We start from the raw sequence: 23,358 nt of genomic DNA, 5'->3' as shown, positions 1-23,358 counted from the left end.
TAAAAACTGGAAAAAACAAACAAAACAGTGTGTCTATTTCCAAGCATGATGGTTGATTCATTGGTACAGAAATGCACTAACATCATTAACCTTGTTAACCACAGTCTAGTTTTCAGGTGGCTTTTGAGTGACTGTGGTAGCATCCTCCAGGAAGCCGTTTTCGTCTCTTGCCTGTTCCTCCTCACAGTCTGTCCCAGAACAGCTTTTTCTCTCAAGGAGCTAAATCCCTTTTTGTAGCTCCAAAGCCCATATCATTCAAAAGGTCAAGGCCAAAGTTCTTTTTTCACCTAACAAGCTCAGAGCCTTTGCAGTCCTTCTGGTTGCTGAGGGCCCATCTCTGTTGCACTGGGAATTGATACCACCCCGCAGTGGGCACATCCAAGCTTGCTTTAATCCAAGTGGTTCAGACAGCAGCACTGACAGCAGGGCCCTGGGATTTGAGTTCACTTGCACTCCCTGGGGACTTACCTGTGAGCGAGATGGTTCTGATGCTCAGGCTGTTTCATCCTCACTGCTGTGTGTCCCCATTTAGCGTGCTAGGTTCCTAATGCTGCTCCTTGATACGCCGTGCCCCTTCTTGCTGGAGCTTGGCCTGACTGCACAGATGGTCTAGGGGGAAGGGTTTTTTCCTTTCTTAACACTCCTTACATTAAAGTTATTGTCTCCAAAGCAGGATAGTATCTTAACATCACAATGTATGTGATAGAAGGTGTGAGTATATTTTTTTAAAAAATTAACTGTATTCCAGTTAAGAGCACTTACTAAGTAAACCAAGTAATAAAGGTAGAGCTGTACAGCTTGTATATAAGAATATGTGCACGGATGCAGTATTTGCTCCCCAGTAGATAAGAGTAAAGCATCACAGGAAGAGGCTCTCTATCAAACAGACAGCCTGTCATCTAGTAAGTTGACCATGCAGTGTCTGATGTTGGATATTTTGTCATGTGCCTGACTATTGCATTTCTGAAATAAACCCAGTTGTTTCAGTGCTGCTGTGTTCACATCACAATTGTGAAATGTAAAATAATTAGCTTCTTACCATTACAATTTTGCATTTTTCTTGGCATAGATATAATGATGTTTTTTTTTCCAAGGTGGTCCAAGAGGAAATCGCAATTCCTTCAAGTTTTGTGAAGCTCAGTTATCTCAGTAGTCGGACACCAGGCTATAAAACTTTGCTGCGCATTATTTTGACACACACAACCATCCCTTCTGGAATGGCAAAAGTCCATCTGATCGTTGCTGTAGAAGGTCGTCTGGTTCAGAAATGGTTTCCTGCTGCAGCCAATTTGGTGTACACGTTTGCCTGGAATAAGACAGATATATATGGACAGAAGGTTTCTGGGCTGGCTGAGGCAATGGGTACGTAGAATCACCTTGATGTAAGCAGAAGCACTCACATACATCAAGCCAGGAAAATATGGCAGATAAATTTTGTTGCTGCTCCTACATTCTTTTAAAATCAAATGCCTCTTTAGCTAAAGTCACTGAAGTGACTTGTATGATTTCCCAAGAACATTTATTTTCTTGTTCTTCCAATGTCATCTTTCTAATTTAATCAATTTGAAAATTCCCTTTTCCCTCAGAGAATGGTTATGTACTAATGGCATTAAATTCAACTGTCTCTGTTTTTGAATGTTACTCTGAATATGACCTTTGGTGTGTCATTGTTTCTGTCATTTTTTGGCTGTGACATTTAAAATGTCATTTCCACTTAGGGTTTGCAAAATTCTAACTTTTGGGCATCTTCTCTTACTACATTTCATGTCCCAAATAGTTAAAACTAATTGATTTGTTCCTTAAAGATGTTCATCCAAAAATCATCATGTTTCATAGGCTTTGTTCAGCAAGAAGCACAGCCTATTCTGAGAATTGCTACAAAAATGCTGTCTGTGCAAACACATTTTATTTAGCCAGCATTTTTTTCATTAATTTCATGATTTGTTTTTTAAGGGCTTTCTATTTTTAAGTTAATTTGATGTTATGTTGTTTAATGGACTAATAGATGCTTTGTATTAGAATTACTTTACAAGCGAGGCTTAGTATTGTGAACCACCCCCATGCACTTTGGTAGTAGTTTTGTTTGCTTTTTTTAGAGCAATAATAAGCAGCAGCACTGGAAGATCAGGCTGTCAGGCAACAGTAGCAGGGACAACAGAGCCATGCACAATCACAAGGAATACGCTTCATTCCACATGTGAAAATGCTGTTCTGAGGGGCAGCCAGGAGCTTCCTTCAGGGTGTGTTTTGTTGTCCATGCAGGCAGAGTGGCCTGTGCAGAGGCAAAAGGTGCCAGCAGGCTCTGCAGCTCCCAGGGCCACTGGTGTGTGACAGTGTTGTTACTGTGTGCTCCCAGACAGGGGGTCTGGAGGCAGCTCTGTGGGGAGGCCATGGGGAAAAGGAGCATTACAGCTTTTTCCTTGTAATTTCTTCCCTGAGAAGACATTCCCACGTTCTCACCTTACCCATGGGCCACCACTCACGTTCATTAAATGAGCCAGATCAGGAACAAATTCAGCTGAAAACTGAAGCAACCAAAGAATAAGTGATACATTTTTGGCTTCATTAGTTTCCTGATCTGTTATGAATGCTCATGCAGAAGCTCAGGTCTTCTCATTCCAGCTGTAGCTCACACACTGCATTGGCCTCAAGGAGTCCAAACTCCAACCTTGGATGCAAGATCTCCAGAACGTCTGCATCATCTCTCCTATGTGAAACTGGTATTTCACTTCTGGCTCACATCTGCAGATGGATGGACAACTCTTTCCTGGGGTCAGTCAGGTGCTGGCGCTGACACCAAGGTCCTGAACATCCCAGGTGTGGCCAGGAGCAGCAGTGCCCTTCTCAGCCTCTTGAGACACAAGAGACCCTGTGAGGGGGCAGATCCAGCCTTGTCCCATTGCTGATACCAGTTCTGTTTGTTTTTGCAGCGAGGGAAGGTATCAACTGAGTTGTTGGCACATATTTGTGCAAATCCAGAAATGAAAAAATTATTCCAGCTGGGTCACAGATGCCACCTGGGGCTTTCCTCAGCACAGCTACATGTGCCCTGTGTCCAGAGGCTGTCACTGTCTCATGTTTGAGAGGGAAGAGTTGACTACACTGCTCCCACTGCATCATCTAAGATTCCTCTAATGATTCAGTACATATCCGGACTTTAAAACATTTTAATTCAAATACATAGCATGTCATGAATTGATACTGCAGTTAGTTTCCCAAATTAGGAGTAGATGTGCTTTATGTGTTTAAATATAAATAAAGCTTACACAATAGTGCTGGGTAACAACTATTAAATTATTTAATTGGGGTTTAGTATTTTTTCTTTTTCTTAAAGTTAGGTTAATTATGCTTCTTTCAAAATAGGAGCAAAAATTTTGATATTTTAAGTGCATTTCTCGCATGCTTTGTTAGATTCCAATAAAGCTTTATTTAATTTAACACACTGTAGTTACTCAGGGGCCTTTATCTGCATCCATTATATTAATTTTTGTCAAAGTAATTTATTCTGCCAGTATATTACCAATATTTAATAATGCATTCTGTTCAGTTTTCATTTTAATTAAATTAAATTAGAGCAGGTTGAAGTCCTAGAACTCAGGATTATAACCATCTGCTTTTGGTTTTCTAAATACTATAAACATCTATATTTTTCTTCAGGGTTATTGACAGCACTGATCACATAACCAGTTACAGAAAACAAGACTTTCTGAGCATATTTCCACATGCAAATGGTTCGGTTTAAACTTGGAGAAGTGTTTGCTGGCATGTGTCCAGTCCCCAAGCTCCTCACAAGAGGCCATTTTCTCAGAGTAACAACTGAGATAACAAAGCAGCATTTTTTGTTCTGAATAAGCAAGCATCATGTGAATGTTGACACACAAAAGTTCGGGGGTAAAGTCTGTGTCCCTTTGTAGTCTAACACAAGAAAAGGATTTCAGTCAAATCCTCAATCAATGCTCCTGTGTAACTCCATACAGACTCGTGCAAGTCTGCATCCCACAGCAGCCCTGCCTGGTGCTGTGGTTGGGTACATTTTATTCATTGTTCACAGAAGATGGGTGCAGATAAGTACAAGTATTTCAGGGGAGGTTGAAATAGAGCTTACTGACCTGGTCAATTGTGTATTTTATGTTTTACCTATATTTTGGCAACAACCCTTAAGCTGTAGGTCTGGCACTTATTATTCTTAATAGTTGTATGAAAAAAATTGAGTTTTGATGCAGATGGTCAGTAGATCTTTTGAAAAGTTTTGTTTTGTTTTATGGAAACTAAAGGAGAAGGGTTTTAATCAATTTGAGTTCCCAAGACCCACCATCCTTAGGGAAATTCAAGATTTTTTCATCAGGTGCTCTGGTAATATGCAAGCCTGTTAAGATAAATGTGTAATTCCAGAAATGTTCAGCTTGTCAATCTATTTCTGCCTAACTATAATTTTTACAGTCATCAAACAAATTAAAACCAATTTGCTTTAGCATGGATTCTTTTCTATTTAAGCTGTTATTCAGGTAATTAGCAGAAATGCAATAAACAATCAAGTCAGGAGTCATCAGAAGATATTTATAATCTTATGAAATCCATAACTGATGCCACAGACTATTTTCTGCTTTGAAGCAGTAGTAACCATAGCTGTAATAACATAATAATCTCTTAAAATCCTTTTTTCAAAAAATACCGTACAATAGCATCAGGCAGAGGAAAATTAGTGTCATCATTACTTGACAGATTAATATCAAAACCTGGAATGAAAAACTGCCTAGCAGTTCACAGAGAAAAAGGTAGACTGAGAGATCTTTAATTATTTGTTTGCAGTGTCGGTGGGATATGAATATGAAACATGTCCTGATTTTATTCTGTGGGAGAAGAGAACAGTAATCCTTCAAGGCTTTGAAATGGATGCTTCAAATCTGGGTGGCTGGTCTATAAACAAACACCATGTACTAAATCCACAAAGTGGTAAGTCCCTCCTTTATTAACTGCCCACGCAGAAGGAGAATACAAATTTTAAAGGAATTAATTGTTCAGGTTTTAAGTGTTACACTTCCTAATGTGTAATCCTCTTTGAATGTGCACCCTCATGTATTGAGAGCTGAACTGTAAATGCCATCTGAAAGGATATTTTGAATGTTCTGGCTCCCAGGCTTTAGACATTAATACCACTGACTCTTGCGATTGCTAACACATTGTTGTCATTCAGATGGGAAAAGGGCAAACTAATTTGGGTTCATTCTCACACAGCTGGTATAGAAGTGCCACATTTCAGGTCAGTCTGTAGTGTGTTATATTCCCAGTGAAGTGTCTACACCCCTAATTCATCCTGTGACTGCCGCCAGTTTGTAACAACGCAGCCCCAGGCAGACAAACCCTGCTTAATCACAGAGCAGCACTTCCAAACCCATGCTGCCAGTCTGCTGTGCAGTTTTTGTGGCTGCCCAGTCTGTGGAGAAGCACAGTAAGTCACTCCTCAGTACAAGTAATCCAACACATTTCAAAGCATTAGTAAAAAAAAATGTAAATGCTTTTGGTGTCATAACATTAGCCCACAGACATATTCTTCAAGCATGGAGGCTTGAATATTTTTTCCCATTGCTTTAATTTTACACCTGGGGAGGTTTCTTTTCCTCCATGACCATCTATGATCAGGAACTAGTGGGACTAAATTTTTAAAACAATACTTGTAGATAAATTATGGTGACTATATATAGTTTTGCCAATAAACTGATATCTCATTGTCCAGGAGAAGAGAAACTTGAGGTCATATTTTAGCACATATAAGTCAACAGAGTATTGGATTCAGAAAAGTTCTCTCAATTTGCTCCAGCTGAGAGTCAGTCCAATAAAATCTATTTCCATCTGCAAATGCCTGTTGATGAAGATGCATGCACAGATGTATGGCTCTCAAGTTTTACAAGTTCTGTTGCTGAATGCACAGCTACAGCATAAATATTCCAAATACAAAAGGTCAGATTTAGTTTGTAAATTATCTGGATTTCTGTTTTGATTTAAAATAGTTTGACATTTTAAACAGCAGTTCTTTCATTCCCTGTCTTATTGGTTTGTATAGATTGTCTCTTTTAAATGCCAGCTATTGACATTTAACAAAGAGAAATCTGACCTCAGTCAGCTGAGCCCCAACTGTGAGTCCCATAGTCTGCTCCTTAGTGCCAATTTACCACTTGCACAGTTTAATTTCAAGACTAAATTGCTGGCAGTAACTCTAATTTATATGACTATCTGATAACTGCAGTGGTTACTGCTACAATTCACCCCGTGGGCACTAACATGTTCTGAGATTTTGTAAAGTATACAATTATAATCCAAGCTGGGCTAAGCCAATGCTCTCCTGAGCAGGAGGAAAGTGGTGACTAATTGTTTCCTGTCCCATCTCAGCTGTGTGGCTGAGATTGCCAGAGAGCACCGAGCTGTCAGCCCCCAGCCACCTCCTGTCAGATCAGCTGGGCTGTGCCCAGCCCATGGATGGGGAATGTGCAGCTTCTCACAGGAGCTGCTCCTCTTCCTCACCTGTTCTGCTGTGCTGGAGTCAGGGAAAGCTGCCAAACATCTTTAATCATCACCTGCAGAGACACAGGAGGGAAGGAGAGGGCAGAAGGACATCTGACTTGAAATCCAGGGTCTCTCCTGTTTGCAGTTTGCGGGTCAGAGCATCTCCAGCAAGGCAAAGCCCAGGCTCAGGGCTGTGTCAGAGGTTCCTCGGGACTATTACAGGCTTTGAGCACCCACACCTGGCTCGTGTACACAAATAGAAAAGCAGCTAAGGGCAGAAAAACAATTATAACAAAACTGGTGCACACCTACCAGAGCAGCCTGTAGGTTCATATTAAAGCAACAAAAGAAAATAATGAACTGTAGTAACCAAAAGGATAAAAGTAACAAGTGTTCTGGTCTTACCTAGAAACAAGTGAACTGCACTTCCATTTCAGATATATAAAATGGGCTTTAAATAAGGACAAGAATATGATTTAAACTAGAATTATCTATTTTAGACTTATCTCCATGCCACCATGACGGATATGAAAAGCATTGTGTAGCCTGCTTGAGTATGAATATATTAAGATTTTTCACTTTTTAATTAAAGCATCTCCTCTGTATGTATGAAGAACTGCTCTTTTTAGAAGGATGAAACTTTTATGATTTTGAAACACTGCCACTGGATTAACTACAGAAACATAATTGGAATATAACATTCTCTACTGCAAATTGCAATTTTATTTTCAAACTAAAACTAGAAGCACTTTGCTTGATTTACTAGTTCTGAAGAGCTTATATCTAACTTCAGCCATTAAGCCTGGTCACCCAGCAGCTCTGCTACTGTGTACAACATTCCTGCTCAGAGCCAGGGTAGATATTCTCCTTTCCCTTTCCATGAAGGTTGTTCGTTTTACAGAAGTTACGAAATAAACTGAGTAACAAGAAATAGATGCAATTTTACAGACTTGCAATTCATAGTAATGTGAACATACATGTACTGACATGCAGAAACCTTAGCAAGGGAAAACTGTGTTCTACTGCCAGATGTAAGGATTTATAAAAACAAAGAAAAAAAAAGTTATGCCCAATTCCAGCAGAATTGATGTGAAATAACAAATATTGTTCCAATGTGGCTGTCACTGGAAACTCAGGTTTTTTAAAATGTTTGCAGTTTTGCATCAGCCTGGCTGTTAGGTTAGCAAAGGATCACATCCTGTTCTCAGCTATACTGCACTGCTCTTTTCCCACTTTCTTTTCCCCACCAGTTTAGAAGTTTGATTGCTTCTAATTCGTGACATGATTAGAGTTTCATGTTTTCTGGTACAAAGGTTTTTGTCAGTTTGGAAGATCATCAGGGCATTTCTCATAATCAAGAAGAAAACAGATACCATAAATATTAGTTCCTACATTGAGGTCTTTTAAAGACACCTGTATCTCATGAATACAAACGAATGTGCTATTAAACGATTTTTCAGGGTGTTATTTGAATTATTTTTTTTTCTGATGGGCAAGTGCACTGATTCCATTTTTATTTATCTGGGGCAAGGAGGAGTAGTTTTAGAGGGACTTTATGCTTTAAGGTAATTTCAACCCCAGTGCAACAGAGCATCTACTGAAATTAAAGCAGCAGCTTGAAAGCCTGATATTAAGCACACACTTACATTTATTGACAGTAAAACATATTCTCCAGAGCCCTAATTATTTACTAGCATTTGTAAGAGGATGCTGAAAGATTACCTTAACATTGTAATTTCAGACAAAGGGCAGCATCTTCACTCCATAGTATTTTTATCCACTGCATAAGAGAGAATATTACCATTTATTTTACTGGCATCTTTCTAGGATGCTTTTTGTTTAAGCCATCATTCAAACAAATCTGTGCATTCTGTCCTCTATTGTTCATAGATATATTTTTGTAATATAATTCTCTTCAAAATAGCTGTGGTAACATTCAGTAATTTCCAAGGTGATTTTTATCTTCAGATTTACCTGAAAGTCATAAAAAAATAGTTTAAATAGAAGTTGATAGAGACAATACATAAATACATTTGCTGTACTTTGGGAAAACTCAAGACATGTCTCAACATGAACTTCCAGCAGCGTCTAGAATATTATCATTTCCCAGCATGAGTCCTCCAGAAAGTAAATTCCCTTGTGTTTGTTCCTTTAATAGTGCCAATTTTCTGATGAAGTACTGGGCCTTTCAAGGGAAATAAGAAATTTTAGACTAGCATCTAAAAGAGTACCTATCTTCTCTTTGCAGTAGCCAAATTCTTGCAATAACATGTAATTTCAAAGATACTTCTTAAATATATTAACACATTGTTACTTAAAATAAACACTATAGCTGTCAGCTTGAGAAAATACATCTTTGTACTGGATCTGGTATCACCAGCCTAGTAGTTGGAAGACTTTGAACAGTGTATGCTGCAGAGCAGTGCTAGAATGAGCTGTTGTAGCCTTTATGGCAGAAGGTGGGATATTGCTGGGAAGACATAACTGGTGCCTCACAATTGCTCCTTGGCTCTTAACGTGGCTTTGCTCACTTGGCACCATTTTCATATACCATGAAGGACTCACAGTTGAATTTGAATATTGATTTTGTACTGCCACTCAGTGCTCTTTTGTGAAAAATGCATAGTGGTCATGCTAATAATCTCCTTTAATTAAATATTCAAACTGCCTAAGAAATTCCTCTGCTACCTAATAAAAAATTATGAATAAAATGAATTTTAAAGCAGTAATCCCCAAGAAATCAGATAGCACTGCAATTAGCAGTCAATTTGTTAGAGCATTAACCAACCACGAGTTTTCCTCCTGATGTTGGTTCTGAAATAGCCACTAGCCACTGCTGAACAAAATGGTGACAGTGAATCTTGGGATGAACAAAATTGGAAAAGATTAGTGGAACCCTGTAACAGTCTTTAAAATATCAGATGTTTGTTGCTATTTTGGTAATCTGGTTTTCCAGAGGATTTTGTAATCCAAAACCACAGAATAGTTTAAATGCCATACATTTGCTTATTTTCTCTCTGTTTTCTTCCCTCCCCTCCCTTTAGGAATTGTGCACAAAGGAAATGGGGAAAACATGTTCATTTCCCAGCAGCCTCCAGTCATCTCCACTGTGATGGGCAATGGACACCAGAGGAGTGTCTCTTGCTCCAACTGCAATGGGCTTGCCCTCAACAGCAAACTCTTTGCCCCAGTTGCACTGGCTTCTGGGCCCGATGGAAGTGTCTATATTGGGGATTTCAACTATGTCAGACGGATCTTCCCCTCTGGGAATTCCATTGGCATATTGGAATTAAGGTAAAAAAATAATTGGCTTTCTCTGATCAGTGTGCATAATCCTGGCTGTGGTATGCCTGTGAAAACTAGGGTGAGCTTTTATCCCTTGGGACTTGACAAATAGCCACATGTACTTGCTTTGTGGCCATGTGTGTCATCAGCTATCAAATCAACTTACCAGAAAATTTACCTACTTGTAGTAAATAATGAATTACTTGTAGTCAAAAGTTAACAAGGATGTTTTAAGTGGCCTGTAGAACAGGTGTTGCATAATGAATTTCTGCAAAATGCAGAATTAATAAAGCTGGTTTTTCTTAATGTGAGGTTTTCCATACATTTCCATACATTCTCTAATAGTTAAAATAGACCATGATGCATGTTTTTGAAGAAAGCTGCATAATTCCAGAGCAGAGTATCATGTCAAGTCACAGCACTGGGCCTACAGACTTACCATGTTTACAATTAATGCACTTACACTGTTCCTCATCAGCAGAGGATGGGGCTCAGTTTAAGCAGACAGAAGCAAACCTGGTATCACAGACGTGCCAGAGGCTGAGCCTGGGCTACCCTGTAATTATCACCCCAGCTTCCCATTCCCTTTGAGGGACACTGGGGAAGGCAGGAAAGATTTTGGACATTAGTACATTAAATTTCTCTTATTTAACATCCACCTAGCTAACATTGCTGGTGATGATTCTGTGTGCTGATTATTCAGAATTAACTTGGCAACGTGTGGGCAGTGCAAAGGAAACAGTTTGAGAGAAAGAAATACCAAGTAAGAGGATAAACAGTATTTTGTTAATGGGATACAGGTCTGTGAGCAGTCAGGCAAAGAACACAGTTCAGTCAAAGACTAACATTTCTTGTTTTTCTCTTTCCTTTTAAACCTGAACTGATCTGCCTTTCCAGGAATAGAGACACAAGGCACAGGTAAGTAAAATGTAATAACTGGTATGTGAACCACGTTTGAAGAGACAGTCTTATAAAAGTCCTTTAAAAGTCTGTATATAGAGAAACACTCTGAATTTAATAAATAGAAATTGTAATAAATACAAATGTTAACCTAATTCACCTTTATTTATAGTTCAGAAAGTTTGATTTGTTCTTGTTAAAGGAGTAAAGTCTCCCTCTAACAATCAGTTTCCTGATTCCACCAAGAAGAGATGGACAGGTTTAAGCCTGAACACTGAGAGTACATTTCATAGCTGTCATACCCATTTCACACGGTGTTTAACTGATCACAGATATAGCCAAAGCAGGAGCTTTAGCTACTAAAAAAATAGTTTAAAAGGCTACAGAAACACACTGTACTTTAGTGGACTGTGCTTCAGAGGTTCTGGGGTACCATGAGCTTTAAAACCTGCCAGTTCTAGAGCGCACAGCAGAGCCCAGAACTGAAGATGCTGTGTCAAAGCTCAGTCCTTGCTGCTCCAGCTAAAGACAAAGCAAGTGGCTCTCCCCCTTTCCAGCTGGCATTTCAGCATTGCAATTCTGGGATTTCTTTAAAGGGATGAACATTGCACTTTCGGCTTCTGCGACAGACGGTGAGGGAGTTGGTTCCAACAGTTCAGCTGCAGCAGTGATGTTGCATGCTAGAAAGAGACAGCAAGGCACTCTGTCTCCTTAGAAATAAACTTCTTAGCTTTCCAGTACTTAAATGAGGTAAATAAACCAGCACTAGTACAATATAAGACAGTAAGTTCATGGCATAGCAGCGAACAGAGTGTGGACGGAGCTGTGTTTACAGCATGAGAGTATTGGTTGGAATTGCTCACTTCAGCCACAGGACGGCTATTGAATACTATAAATTATTTACCAGATTATGTCACATTTCATATATTTTACAATTAAAACTTAAAAAGGAAGAATAATTCCTAGTTGGTAGGTACAAGGTTCCATTTTTTAACTGAAGGGTTGTTTCCACTTGTATTAAACTGACTGGTATGTTTGTAAATTAAATTTCTCCATAATGCATTAAAAACATAAATCAGCTTTTACATTTAGAGGTTTCTTTCATAATGTAGATTTTTTTTCTTTTTAATACCTGTTCACTAATACTACTTTCTTGAGATGAACTTCAACCTTAATTAATTATGACAATAATCAAGTATCCCAGCCTAATAATTACAATAATAATGTCTCTGTCACTGTTCTGTCCCATTGAATTTTGTAGAAAATACAAGGAAATCACTTGAAGTTAATGTAGTGTCTGAGGTGATAGGGGAGTACTCAACAATCCCACTGTGTGCCATTCTCTTGAGGCTGTAAAGGTCATAGTAGTGGTGGAAATTTATACAATGCTCAAAGAAACATGTAGAAGCAGCAGGTAAAAGATGGCTCCTGACAGTCCAGGCAGGAAAAAGCTTCAAAATCCAGTCCTCTACACAACTTTTAGCCTCCAAAAGAGTTCTCTTTACCATTTGAAAAAGACTATACTGTGTAAAAAGGGAGAGTTGTGCAACCAGTAAACAGAAAATGCCACTGATCTTATTTTTGACTGTTTACAAACATCTTATCTCCTTTGTTTTTCTTTTCAGCATGATTTTAATAAGCTATAGCAAAGCTGTTTAACTGGTAAAAAAGGAAACGAAACTTTGAGAAAAATACAGCGAAAAATTTCGTACAGAATAGTACTGAAAAGATTAATTTTAAATCCTAGTCTACTTCATGTCGTTTTCAAAAGGGTAATTTAAATCAACTCAGATTTATATCTGATTACAATCTTCTGCAGTAATAGAAGTTTTTTTAAATTGTGTTCCATTTTTTACTAGTACTCTTTAAGCAATTTAGTATGCAAGGCTTTAAGCATAAACATCAAGAGTTTTCTAACAGCTGGTCTATTAAATCTAACGACAAGGATGACAGAAAATGTGTCTACAAGGAGAATATAGAGTGACCCCTGGTTCTTTGCAGTTTCTGCACACTGAACAACATGTTTATTTAAAATCTAGAATTCTCCTTGCAACTTTTTATTTAAAAATCATCATTTGGCTGGCCAGTCACTCCTGACCTCAATCCAGACAGCAAAAATGATTCTTGATATTTTCAACATACAAATTTTATAGTGGTGATACTTTGGCATTAATTGCTTTTAGCTCATCCTCATCTTTCATCATAGCACTGCCCTCTCATTCCCTGTGGTTCCTAGAACTGGATTTCACATCTGTTCCCCAGCTCTGGGAATATCACTGAGCATTGTCAAACCCACCACAAACAGAACTGGCCTAGGAGAGAGGAGGAACTCACTTCGCAGCTTTGTTGCAGCAATCCTATGTGTTAGTTAATTGTACCAATATTAATAAAATCTCTCCTAAAAACGAAGAAGGGGGGGAGAAATTTATAATTTCTTTAATCTAACTGGGCATATAGAACCCAGCCACTTTTCAGAAATCTCCTCCTCCCCCTTAGAGGAACACAGTAGTTGTTAAAAATATTGTCTGAACACCTAAACTCTCAGCCTGTGCCTCTCTCCCACCATATCAGTAACCAGATTTGTGATTTAAAGGCTCTCTATCTGGATTTTTAGTCAGGCCTCACTGCAGGCTCAGCAGGCTCAGGGCACTAGCATGATGTGCCATGTGCTTAAAAAATTTCTTCTAACTGGAAATTAACTTTGCACTGAAAAAGAAACCAAGTCTTATTAGATGATAAGATGCAGCCCAGTTTTCAGATTAGAATTTATGACCTCCACCATTTAATTAACATATGTAAATATTTTTTTAAATAACATTTTATAATCTCAATAAGGCAGTGACAGTGCATGAATTATAGTGCATTAATTCATCCCTGGTTGCACTGACAGTATTTGGCCTTCTGCCTTGCTCCTGACAATACAGTCGGCATGAATTAAGGCACCATATTTCACACCTTCATATTTCCTAAGGTTTAGAAACAGATAAAAATAACCAAGAGTGGGTATTTGTGCCCATGGAGAACAGCCTGTGATTCACTTTGCTGCAACTCATAGATTTGTTTTCAGTGCCAAGAGTACTAGGAGGTATCAGATATAGAAAAATTATCTTGCTTTTGATAGTAATAATTATAACTAAGCTGAAGTCACTCCAGTTAGCTTTATTCTGAGTGGTTTGGTACTGATGGGCAGACCAAGTGTCCCAGTACCAGTCTCTGCCCCAGCTCCCCAACCCATAACTCAGGTCAGGCTCTGTAGCAGGACACTGGTGGTGTTTTGAGCTGCTCTCACACCTCTGTCCTCTTCAAGTCTCTGAGCTGATGTCTTCACACAAGTAGAGTACAATTGTTATGCTGCCACAGAGACCTAAAAGACAAAAACAAGTTGACTTTGATGTACTTCTCTTCTGTTTTAGTACAAGTCCTGCACATAAATATTACTTGGCTGTTGATCCAGTGTCAGAATCCCTTTACTTATCAGATACCAACACCAGGAAAGTCTACAAAGCAAAGTCTCTCACTGAAACAAAAGATCTGGCCAAAAATGCAGATGTGGTGGCAGGAACAGGTGATCAGTGCCTTCCTTTCGACCAGAGTCACTGTGGGGATGGTGGAAAAGCGTCCGAGGCCTCGCTCAACAGCCCAAGAGGTAAGAAAAGACCATATCTGGGGTATTTAGTGCTGGTCACCTGTATTTGCTTTCATTATTTAGGAGCTCAGATGCAACTGGATGAACAAAAATACGTCTGTGGCAATGATTTAAGCAACTATTAAGCCAAATCACTTCATGGGGTTTACTCATATCTGCAGTACAGCCAGGCCTTTATGAGGGACCAGCATGGGCAACAGGCTCCAACTTGAATCCTCTGATTACTCTTCCCTGTATGACAACACTCATCTTTCATTACCTTTCAATTGCAAGGTGGTAACATTTAATTATATGTAACTCCTAAGCAAATTATACAGTTTCAAAGTCCATTTTTTGGATGTTATGCATCAGGTGAGTGTTGTAATGTTAGCAGAGCTTACTCATACACAGTAAGTCAGGGCTGTTCAAATCAGCCAGCAAAATCGAGTTTATTTGGACCTCTAGTCTGTCCTTTCTTATTAACACACTTTGCAAAAGATGAGCATCTCCCCTGCTGCACATGAAATAAGCATTTTACTGCAGCCTCCCTGTCAGAGTACATCCGGTATTGTCACAGGTAAAATGCATGTGAAGCCTTGAATCCCCACCAAAGCCACAATTAATCCCCTTGCAGTGTGCACTAGAACTGTGATAAAGTCTCTGGATTTGGTGCTCTAAAGCAGCTGATCACCCTCAGCTCCCGCTGAAATCCCTGGAACAAAGGGTACTCAGCAGCTCCCCAGGCGTGGGCTGTGCTGCGCTTCCCCCACCCCTGCTCACAGCTGGCTCCAAGGAAGGGCTTTGATTGTTTTTCCTCAGCTAATAAAGGAAGGCTGTACATCAGTAGGAAATTAGAAGGTATATCCAGGCAGAAATACCTCTAAGACAAGCAAATAATCCTGGTTTAAGGTTTAGCAAGAGACACATTGTAATTATAGAGTGACTTTAGCATGTATTTAATGATAGAAGGTGTGAGGTAAGTACAAATAAATGTTAATCTTCAGGCAGCTAATTAATGTAATGAATCACTTCTAAAAATAGCAGAAAACAAAGGTTTTCAGATCCTTTATCAGGAAAGTGTGATTCTGTGAAAGTGATCAATGTTTTATTTCTGATTACAATTTGTTATATCCAATTACAATACAGTTGCTCCATCTTATTTTCTTAGTGGGGAAATATGTTGATGAAAATGTTGTGATACACTGTTTACTTTAAAGATACTCATACTTACTCCCTTAATAGAAGGTTCTAGTCATAAAGAAATGAGGAGGAATAAAAACACAAGTCAGGAGTTCTTGGGCAGCCAGTATTTATTAAAAATAAATGCTAACAATGACTCTTCTATTGGCAAATTCAGGAATGACTCCCAGGTGCTTTAGAATTATGCATCTCCTGTAAATAACATCAGTTTGAAATTACCTGATTTGTTATGTTTCTATTTTAATCTCGAGGAAGTCTGGGCTGCCACATGCCCTTTTTGTGCAGGCCCTAACAAAATGCAGCATCAGCTCGTGGTCACCAGCAGTGGGATCAGTGTAGCACTGTAACAGCCTAGTAGCTACAGGTCCTTGTTTCCCCCTGGACTGTAAGAACTTGAATAACCCTGGAAAGTAGAAGGAAGTGTTTGCCTGGTACACACAGATCTTTATAAAGAAACACAGATGTCTCCCACACTTTGCAGTTTTGGAGATTCTTTTGAATCAGTTATTTTGCTTTGGAATACTTGTCAAGTCAAAAGATGTCATGTTTCTATTGAAATTACATTCAAATAGTATAAAGAAAACAGGAAACAGGACATTTTGACAAAAACTTCTTAACCATGTTTAAAAATCCTTGGACAAACAGACACACAGTGTTATGTAGCATTTGACCACAGAAATAAATGAATTGTTTCTTATCTCATACCTCTGAGATTTTTACAGTGCAACAATAGGCCCCAGACAGAGTAATTGCCAAGTTATTAAATAGAATCACTTGCATTATTCAATGAATAATTTTTATTTCTTTTTTAAGCTGATACAGGAATACTTTTAGCTTTTTTACTTGGCTTGCCTTCTTGTTTTTGTCCTGAGTATTCCTTTCCCCATTATAAATGAAAACAAAATTTCCCTCTTACTTGATAGAAAAATAGTATGTGACAAAGGACTCCATTTAGTGGTTGTCTGACCTTGGTTAGTTATATCTTAAAAGTTGGACTTGTAATTTTTGCTACTAGCTGCTTGTATAAGCACATAAAAGGTTATCTAGAGGACTCTGTTTATCCATTTGCAAAATTGATAAGAAATACCTACTGTGTAACACTTGTGAAACTTAATCCTGTTTGGTAACATCCTCAAAGATATGTTAATAGGTGGAAATTCAAATTCTCTTTCTTACTTGCTTTTCTGGATGAAAGTTGCTTTGAAAAGTGCTTTCAGTTTTCTGAACTCATAACCATTTTTGTAGTTCCTTGAACATGGAGGGAGGTTTAAGGAGAGTCCTGGATTGTTATTTAATTATTTCTTTCATCAATGTTTATTTCTCATTATCTTTATTTGGCAAGACTGTCTTTGCCTAGTGACCAGGAATTAAATACCAGAAAGGAAAATATCATGAAGTAACACTAATCAATTCTGATTTCATCCTTCCACAACTTTCGTTTTACAGGTAGCAAACACATGTAACTTTGTTCAGTCTGTTCCCAGTTCTCTGTGAAGGACTGGAGATGGGGCTTAGTGAATATCAATCTTGCACTATTGTATGTTGGGCTGACTTTGAAAGATGCTTTTAAACATGCATGGCTGATGTAGTTGAAATTTGAACTTCAATATATTGTTTTTACTGCAACTTTCTTTAATTCTGTAGAGATCTCAGACTAATGAGTCATGTAATAGATGACCAAGTACTTAAGCAGAATGTGAAATGATACAAGGTTGGGACATAAAATAAGATCTGTGACAAGCTGAACACATTTATTACACAAGAAGATATTGAAAATGAAGAAGTAACTACACAAGATATTAATCATTGACTGAATTCCAATCACTTGAACTTTACAGATTTTAATTTTGGGGTGGGGAATTCTGTTTGGTGGGTTTGGAGATTTTTTTAATAGAAATTATTTATGGCACATCTAGTTGCCAGCGCTATCTTTTAAACAGTCTGATTAGTATTTATGATAAGGTACTTGAGGATCATGTTCTGATTTTAACTATCTTAGCAATCGAGTATTGGAGCAGTAAGAGGCACAAAATGAGTGGAAATACTTGGGACTTGTACTTAGCCCTGCAAAGCCAATGCTTGAATCAACACCATTAAATACTTACCTAGCCTGCCCTTCTGAAATCAGTGGGCTTTAGCCCTGTAAATAGATTCGACTTTCTAAGCATAATTGACAGAGGCAGTGAGAGTTTGAGACAATCGAGTTACCAGATTCTTGCTGAGCTCTGGTGTCTCCCAGGCAGCAGGGTAAGGGAAGTGTCCCAATGACATCCGATTTCCATTAGCTCGTGTCTGTGAGCAGCACTCACACACAACAGCTCTGCTGGAAGTGCAGGCTGTGTAACTTCTGTGAAAACAGTAGGTGCCTCCAGTGATGCCACCCCAAACATCAGGGTGATTTACACCTTTTGGAAACCCAAGGACTAAATTTAAAGATGTAAACATTTAAGGTCCTGCAGTGTCTGCTTTTTAATTCCTGGGTTCAGACCAGCATTTAGAACTAGGGGCACACACTGCCTGTGCAAGCCACATCAGTGCCTCGAGAAATTTGACTGCACACTGAGTACAGAGTACTTGGATGCACTGCAGTGACCTCAAAGAAAGCACCAGGGGAATGGAGAAGGTTGGGGTGAGTTCTAAATCCCATGCACAAAAATACCTTATCTACAGCTGTAGTAAAGAACTTTTTCACTCAGACCAATGGCCATGAGATAGAAACTCAAATTAAGCATAATTTAAAAATCAGTTCTGCAGTGTAGTATTATCTATTTTGCTTGCAATTACTTAACTAAGGAAATATTACTTTAAAAAGTCATGGTTTTGAAGATGTATTCATCCTAGTAGTTTGCATCCTGAAATAATCAGTCTTGTTGCTCCTCATCCTCAGCAATACATTCTAAAGTAAATAAATATAACACCTGCTCAGACTAAATCTTTACTCTTGTCAAATGGCAGTAGCCCATTTAGGACTGCTTCTGTTCAGCTAGAAGATTCCTTTTACTTTCAGTAGGATGCACAACCAAATTCCTATTATAGCCTTTTGTGACAATAGACACACTTGCCAAAGGTAATGATTAATGCTATTTTTCCAGCAATCTTTACTATTCTGCAAATTCCTGAGACCTTTTTAACCTTTCCATGGAATTCAAAAAGAAAAGTAGAATGGGGTGAGATTTTTCATTAGCAGTATATAAAGTTAGAAATAGACAAGCCAAAGTAATTTGCAGCCTCAAGTCATTGTCATATATATGCATCATAAAATTTTTTTTAAAAACCAATCTCATGCCATTTTTTATTCATTTAAATTTATTCCTTATTTTTCTCTTCAGTAGTCTTAGCTACCTATTATTTCCAAAGTATGGGAAACTTGTAGAACATTGTTAACTTTTTGGATAGCAGGTTTTTTTCCAAAATTTCATCCAGCATTCATCTAAATTCATAAATCATTCACTTTTCTATTCACTCATGTCAGCAGGATGACCCCAGTCATCATGTCTCAGGCTGGAAGCTGAACATTTTCATTCATAGTCAGTAGTTAAAAATGCTGTTTGCTCCAAGTCTACTGATCTGCCTCTAAAGAGAACAGCACTCAAGTGCAAGTACTGAAGTCGTGTTCCAACTGACAAAGAACTACTGAATATTTTGCAGCTAGTTCTGAGACAGTAAGGAAGTAAAGATGACAAAGATCACAAGGCAACAGACTGCAAATCACTTGAATCATATTTTGAGTGGTGTATTATGGTAACCTATAAATAACTAATTGCATAAAATTGCTTTAGTTCCTAGATGGCAGCTTTAATTAAAAGCACCGAAGACATTTAGAAGTTTAGAAATGGATGGCATGCAATTTGCCCTTTTAGCACCATAAAATGGTAATTAACCAATTTGATTCACTTCTTCCTATTAAAAGTTTTATGAGAATCGCAAGTTCCTTCTAAATACAGTTGTTCTTCAGCAGACGGTGGCATTCTCTTTTATCCATCCTCACCAGTAGCTGTAGATGTTGTTTTAAAAATTCTTCAGAAGTTTAATTAGAAGTTTTCAATATAGAATGCTCATTTGTAAGTTTTCAGCTGTGCAAAAAGTGTAAAGTATAACTTTCAGAAGTAGGCAATATATAGTTCTAGCTGCTATTTATTGAGATGTTTGAAAAGGATTTGTTCCCAAAAAAAGCTTATCTTAGAATGCAAGTGTGGGATATGATGTAGGGTAAAAAAGAAAACATCTTAATAGGGAACTTTCTATATTGCTTTAAATCCATATTTTTAGCACTATAAGCTTAACTTCTGGAATGCCAAAATTTCTAGACTGAATGATCATATGTATTTTGAATTTATACCTATGATAACTGCCCAAATCAGTTTGCTTTCTGAGCGCTATTTGCATTTATAATGGTGTGTGTATGTGCACTAAGGCAGAACTGTCAAGGGGGAATAACCAAAACTGCTCTGGAGAGCAAATAACAGGACAGGTTATAGTCATCCTTCTGTGTTTATCATGGGTGTACCCAGCCCCTGTACTAATTATTATTTGTTGGAAAAATCTGTTACAAAAAGGAAAACTTTCTGCATAGTCTTTCTAGTAATAATACTTAGTCACCACGTTTGACAGCATTACTAGCAGTTAATTTTTAATGTTAGTTAACAGAATTCAAATGGCACTGATTAAAAGACCTCCGAGTGTTATAAATATTGCTCCAAAATGTCTGCATGTAAATCCACTGGAGATAGATCTTCACAAAAACTACTGTTTCACATTTGGGTACAAAATTCAGCCCTAGGTAGGACATTCCCAGCGACTGAAATACGACCAAAACCAGTCCTGCAGCACGAACATGTCACTCAACAAGACTGATACTCAGCTCTGAATCAAACAACGAGATAAATCTTGGCACAGATTTATTTTGTCCTTACCCAGCCATCAGTTTTTAATGAGCAATCTGTATGTAAGCAGGGTAAGTCTGTCATTTGTGCAATAGGTCATAGGTCCCTTTAGTGCCCAAAGACATCATTATTTGGGCATAGAATTTAGTGTTACAGTTCCTTAAAAAAAAACCAAAAAAACAACAACAAAAAAAACCATAATGAGACAGAGAACCTAATACAAACTACATCTCCTTTTCTGGGGAAAAAATTTAAAAATACCTTTCTTACTCAAACTCATGGGGTGAGCAGTGCTCCCACTTGCACTCAAGTGCAATTCATTACCCTCAGCATGTGCACATTTCCTCCCCCAGTTTCTTGGTGATTAAACCACAGTTGCTGTGCTGTGTGTAATTTGATTCTGCATTACACTGTACGTCAGAAAAGGATTAAAAATAAGCTCTTGGAGTACAGATTATATGTAGCATCATGTAAGATGTGACAGGAGCATTAATGAATCCAACTCTAATTAATAAATTGGGACAGTTTAGCCACAAATCTGTATTGTTTTCCAATGGATGCTTTATGTAGGGTATTTGTCAACAAGACTTAAATGCATAAGCAGTCCTTTTAAGTAGATAAAATCATGTTGCTTTACTGTAGAGTCATAAGCTCTGGAAGCAGTAGGTTGTTGCTGAACATCTATACAGTCACTGGTACTTGGAGAAACTGGCTTATTAGAAGTACCTGGAATTTAGTGCAAATACTGACGACATGGGCTTATTTATGCCATTGCACTGGCATATGTCCTTCCCTTGCAGGCAGGCTGCTTTTCTGCAGTGGCTGGAGAGCTAGAAATGCTAGAAACATTAAAAGATCCTTGGTTTTCTTATATAGTCAGTGTTTGAAATCCATTCAACAACACAGCTGAGTAGCTTTATTTCATTGCAGCATAATTTTTGATTTTTATATAATGGATGGTTTGCAGCCAGTACAGCCATCTGTTCTCAGGCAAATTGCGCAAAGCAGAAGATGCACTTGCCCTAGTGACAGATCCTGGCCTTGTGTTATCTGTGCTGTGGAGCTGATCCAGCCGAGAAGCAAAGCTCCTTGCTCACCGTGCAGCACCTCCCCTCTGCAAAGGCAGGCTCAGACACAGCCCATGTGCTGCCCTTCCCACCCACATCAGGTTTCTCATTTCAGCTTGTGAACCACACTGGAAAGCAAATCAGATCCCATCTAATAGCGCTACATGATGCAGTATCAGTGAGATAGAGGTACAAGGGCCCTTCCCTTCCCAAAACTGGAATGCACGTGTCACCCCAACACCAAAACAAACCTCTTTGCTCCTCAGACTCGCTCTTTACCTCAGCTCACCTTCAGCCTTTTGGGTTTGGGCTTCTCAGAAGCAGACGAGAGCCCAGAATTTGCCAGTCATTCTGGAGTTTCCAAAGGTACAGTTACTTTCTAATTAAAAACTGAAGATCCTCTAAGGGAGCCAGTACCAAAGAGTCATGATTTATGAGCTCGCAGGCTGGCAGGGAGTCAGGCTCTGAGACTGTCTGCTCCTCTTTCAGCCTTTTTATAGCCTCCCAGTTCTCCCCAGCTGACCCATCCAGCCCTCACCAGATGATTTCAGTTCCCCAGGTGACATCTGTCCTGCAGAACCTTCAGCCCTCTCACATAATGAGGAGATGTAGCCTAGCCCTGTACCTTGGGCACTTAGCAGTCCATGAGCACTTTTTGTCCAGGATGGAGGAGGTGACAGGATGGTGAATACCCTCCTCTAAGGGCGGTTCACAGCCAGATGGATACATTGCATTGGCAATTTAAAGAATTAGTTTCAATTCCCAACACTATGCTGATAACCTGAGAACTGGATGCAGTAGGGAGTGGGTGCACACTAAAGTTAGCTGCTGTGGCTTTTGGATTTTTTGTGGGATGATACCCTCAGACCTTTGCAAGGTGCCTGAACATCACCTGTGATGAAGAGACACCTCAGAAGCAGTCATATACAATTTGTCTTGGGAGCCTGCCCCCAGGTGTTAACACTGCAAGAGAAAGCATATTGCACTCAGTTATGTGTGCAACTCAAACTCAATCCCCAGGCATTTCCAGCTACCAGGGGCTATCACCCCCTATTCCCAGGCCCATGGGAGATGCATGTTCTGCATCAAGGTTTCCTGGTCCTGCCTTTGGCCCCCAGACTGCTTAATCTCCCTTTTTTCCAGTAGTAACTGCTCCTATATATTAAATAAAAAAAACCTTAAATATAAGGATTTGGGGTTGGAAGTTCTGGAAATTCAGTTTGAGGCTATTTTTCTTTTTTTAATGGCATGTGGAATTGCTGTATGGAATCCTAAACTGGCCTGCAGACAAGTATTTTGTAAACTTAGAGTACATACAGCCTTCAATTGTGCTAAATGCAGGGGACAAAAATCAAGAACCATATAAGCCACTGTCCAGACCATCTGTTCAAGTCCTCTGCCTTTCATTTCTGTGTAGCAGAACATAAATTAATTATTAAAATAGCTTGGCTGTGCACAGCAGCTGCTGTAATTGCAAAGTTATGCAATTTTAAATGGGAAATTATGAAGTAGTTTAAAGCAAGGAATTGAGCGGTTTTGGTAGAAAGGATTTCACAAGTCAAACATGAATAGAAGTGCTCTTCTAGTTACATTTTCAATATTTGAGGGAAATAAGATCTTACAGTTCAAATTGCATGCAGGAAGAGCTACAGGGGAGCTGTTAGACTGGGGCAGGACAAGGCTGGGTGTGAGTTGTGGCATAAGCTGCTGGTGGGGGACAGCAGACCTTCCATTCCTCAGTTTCCCCACTGAAATGCAGAGGACCATGACCTTTCCTGTGCAGAGCCCTGGCATTTGAGTTCCATCCCTGGCATTTGAGTGAGTTCCATCCCTCCCATGCGGCACAGTGCATTGCTGCAGGAGCTGTTGCAGATCCAGGAGTGGGAGAACTGCCCCA

General features: G+C 38.9%; 1 protein-coding gene across 22 annotated transcripts in view; it reads left to right on the top strand.

The window, feature by feature from the left end:
• TENM1 (teneurin transmembrane protein 1) overlaps positions 1–23,358 on the top strand; it is an 873,984-nt gene that overhangs the window by 804,518 nt on the left and 46,108 nt on the right. For all 22 annotated transcript variants that reach the window (XM_072929129.1, XM_072929141.1, XM_072929139.1 and 19 more), the window contains 5 exons: positions 1,095–1,362; positions 4,810–4,953; positions 9,546–9,795; positions 10,684–10,704; positions 14,100–14,332. In XM_072929129.1, the coding sequence (XP_072785230.1) occupies positions 1,095–1,362; positions 4,810–4,953; positions 9,546–9,795; positions 10,684–10,704; positions 14,100–14,332 (916 nt within the window). The remainder of the gene's footprint in view (positions 1–1,094; positions 1,363–4,809; positions 4,954–9,545; positions 9,796–10,683; positions 10,705–14,099; positions 14,333–23,358) is intronic.

Source organism: Taeniopygia guttata, chromosome 4A, assembly GCF_048771995.1.
Source record: "Taeniopygia guttata chromosome 4A, bTaeGut7.mat, whole genome shotgun sequence".
NCBI classification, from domain to species: Eukaryota; Metazoa; Chordata; class Aves; order Passeriformes; family Estrildidae; genus Taeniopygia; species Taeniopygia guttata.
The sequence above is the reverse complement of the archived record's forward strand: the minus strand, read 5'-3'. Positions and strand labels throughout refer to the sequence as shown.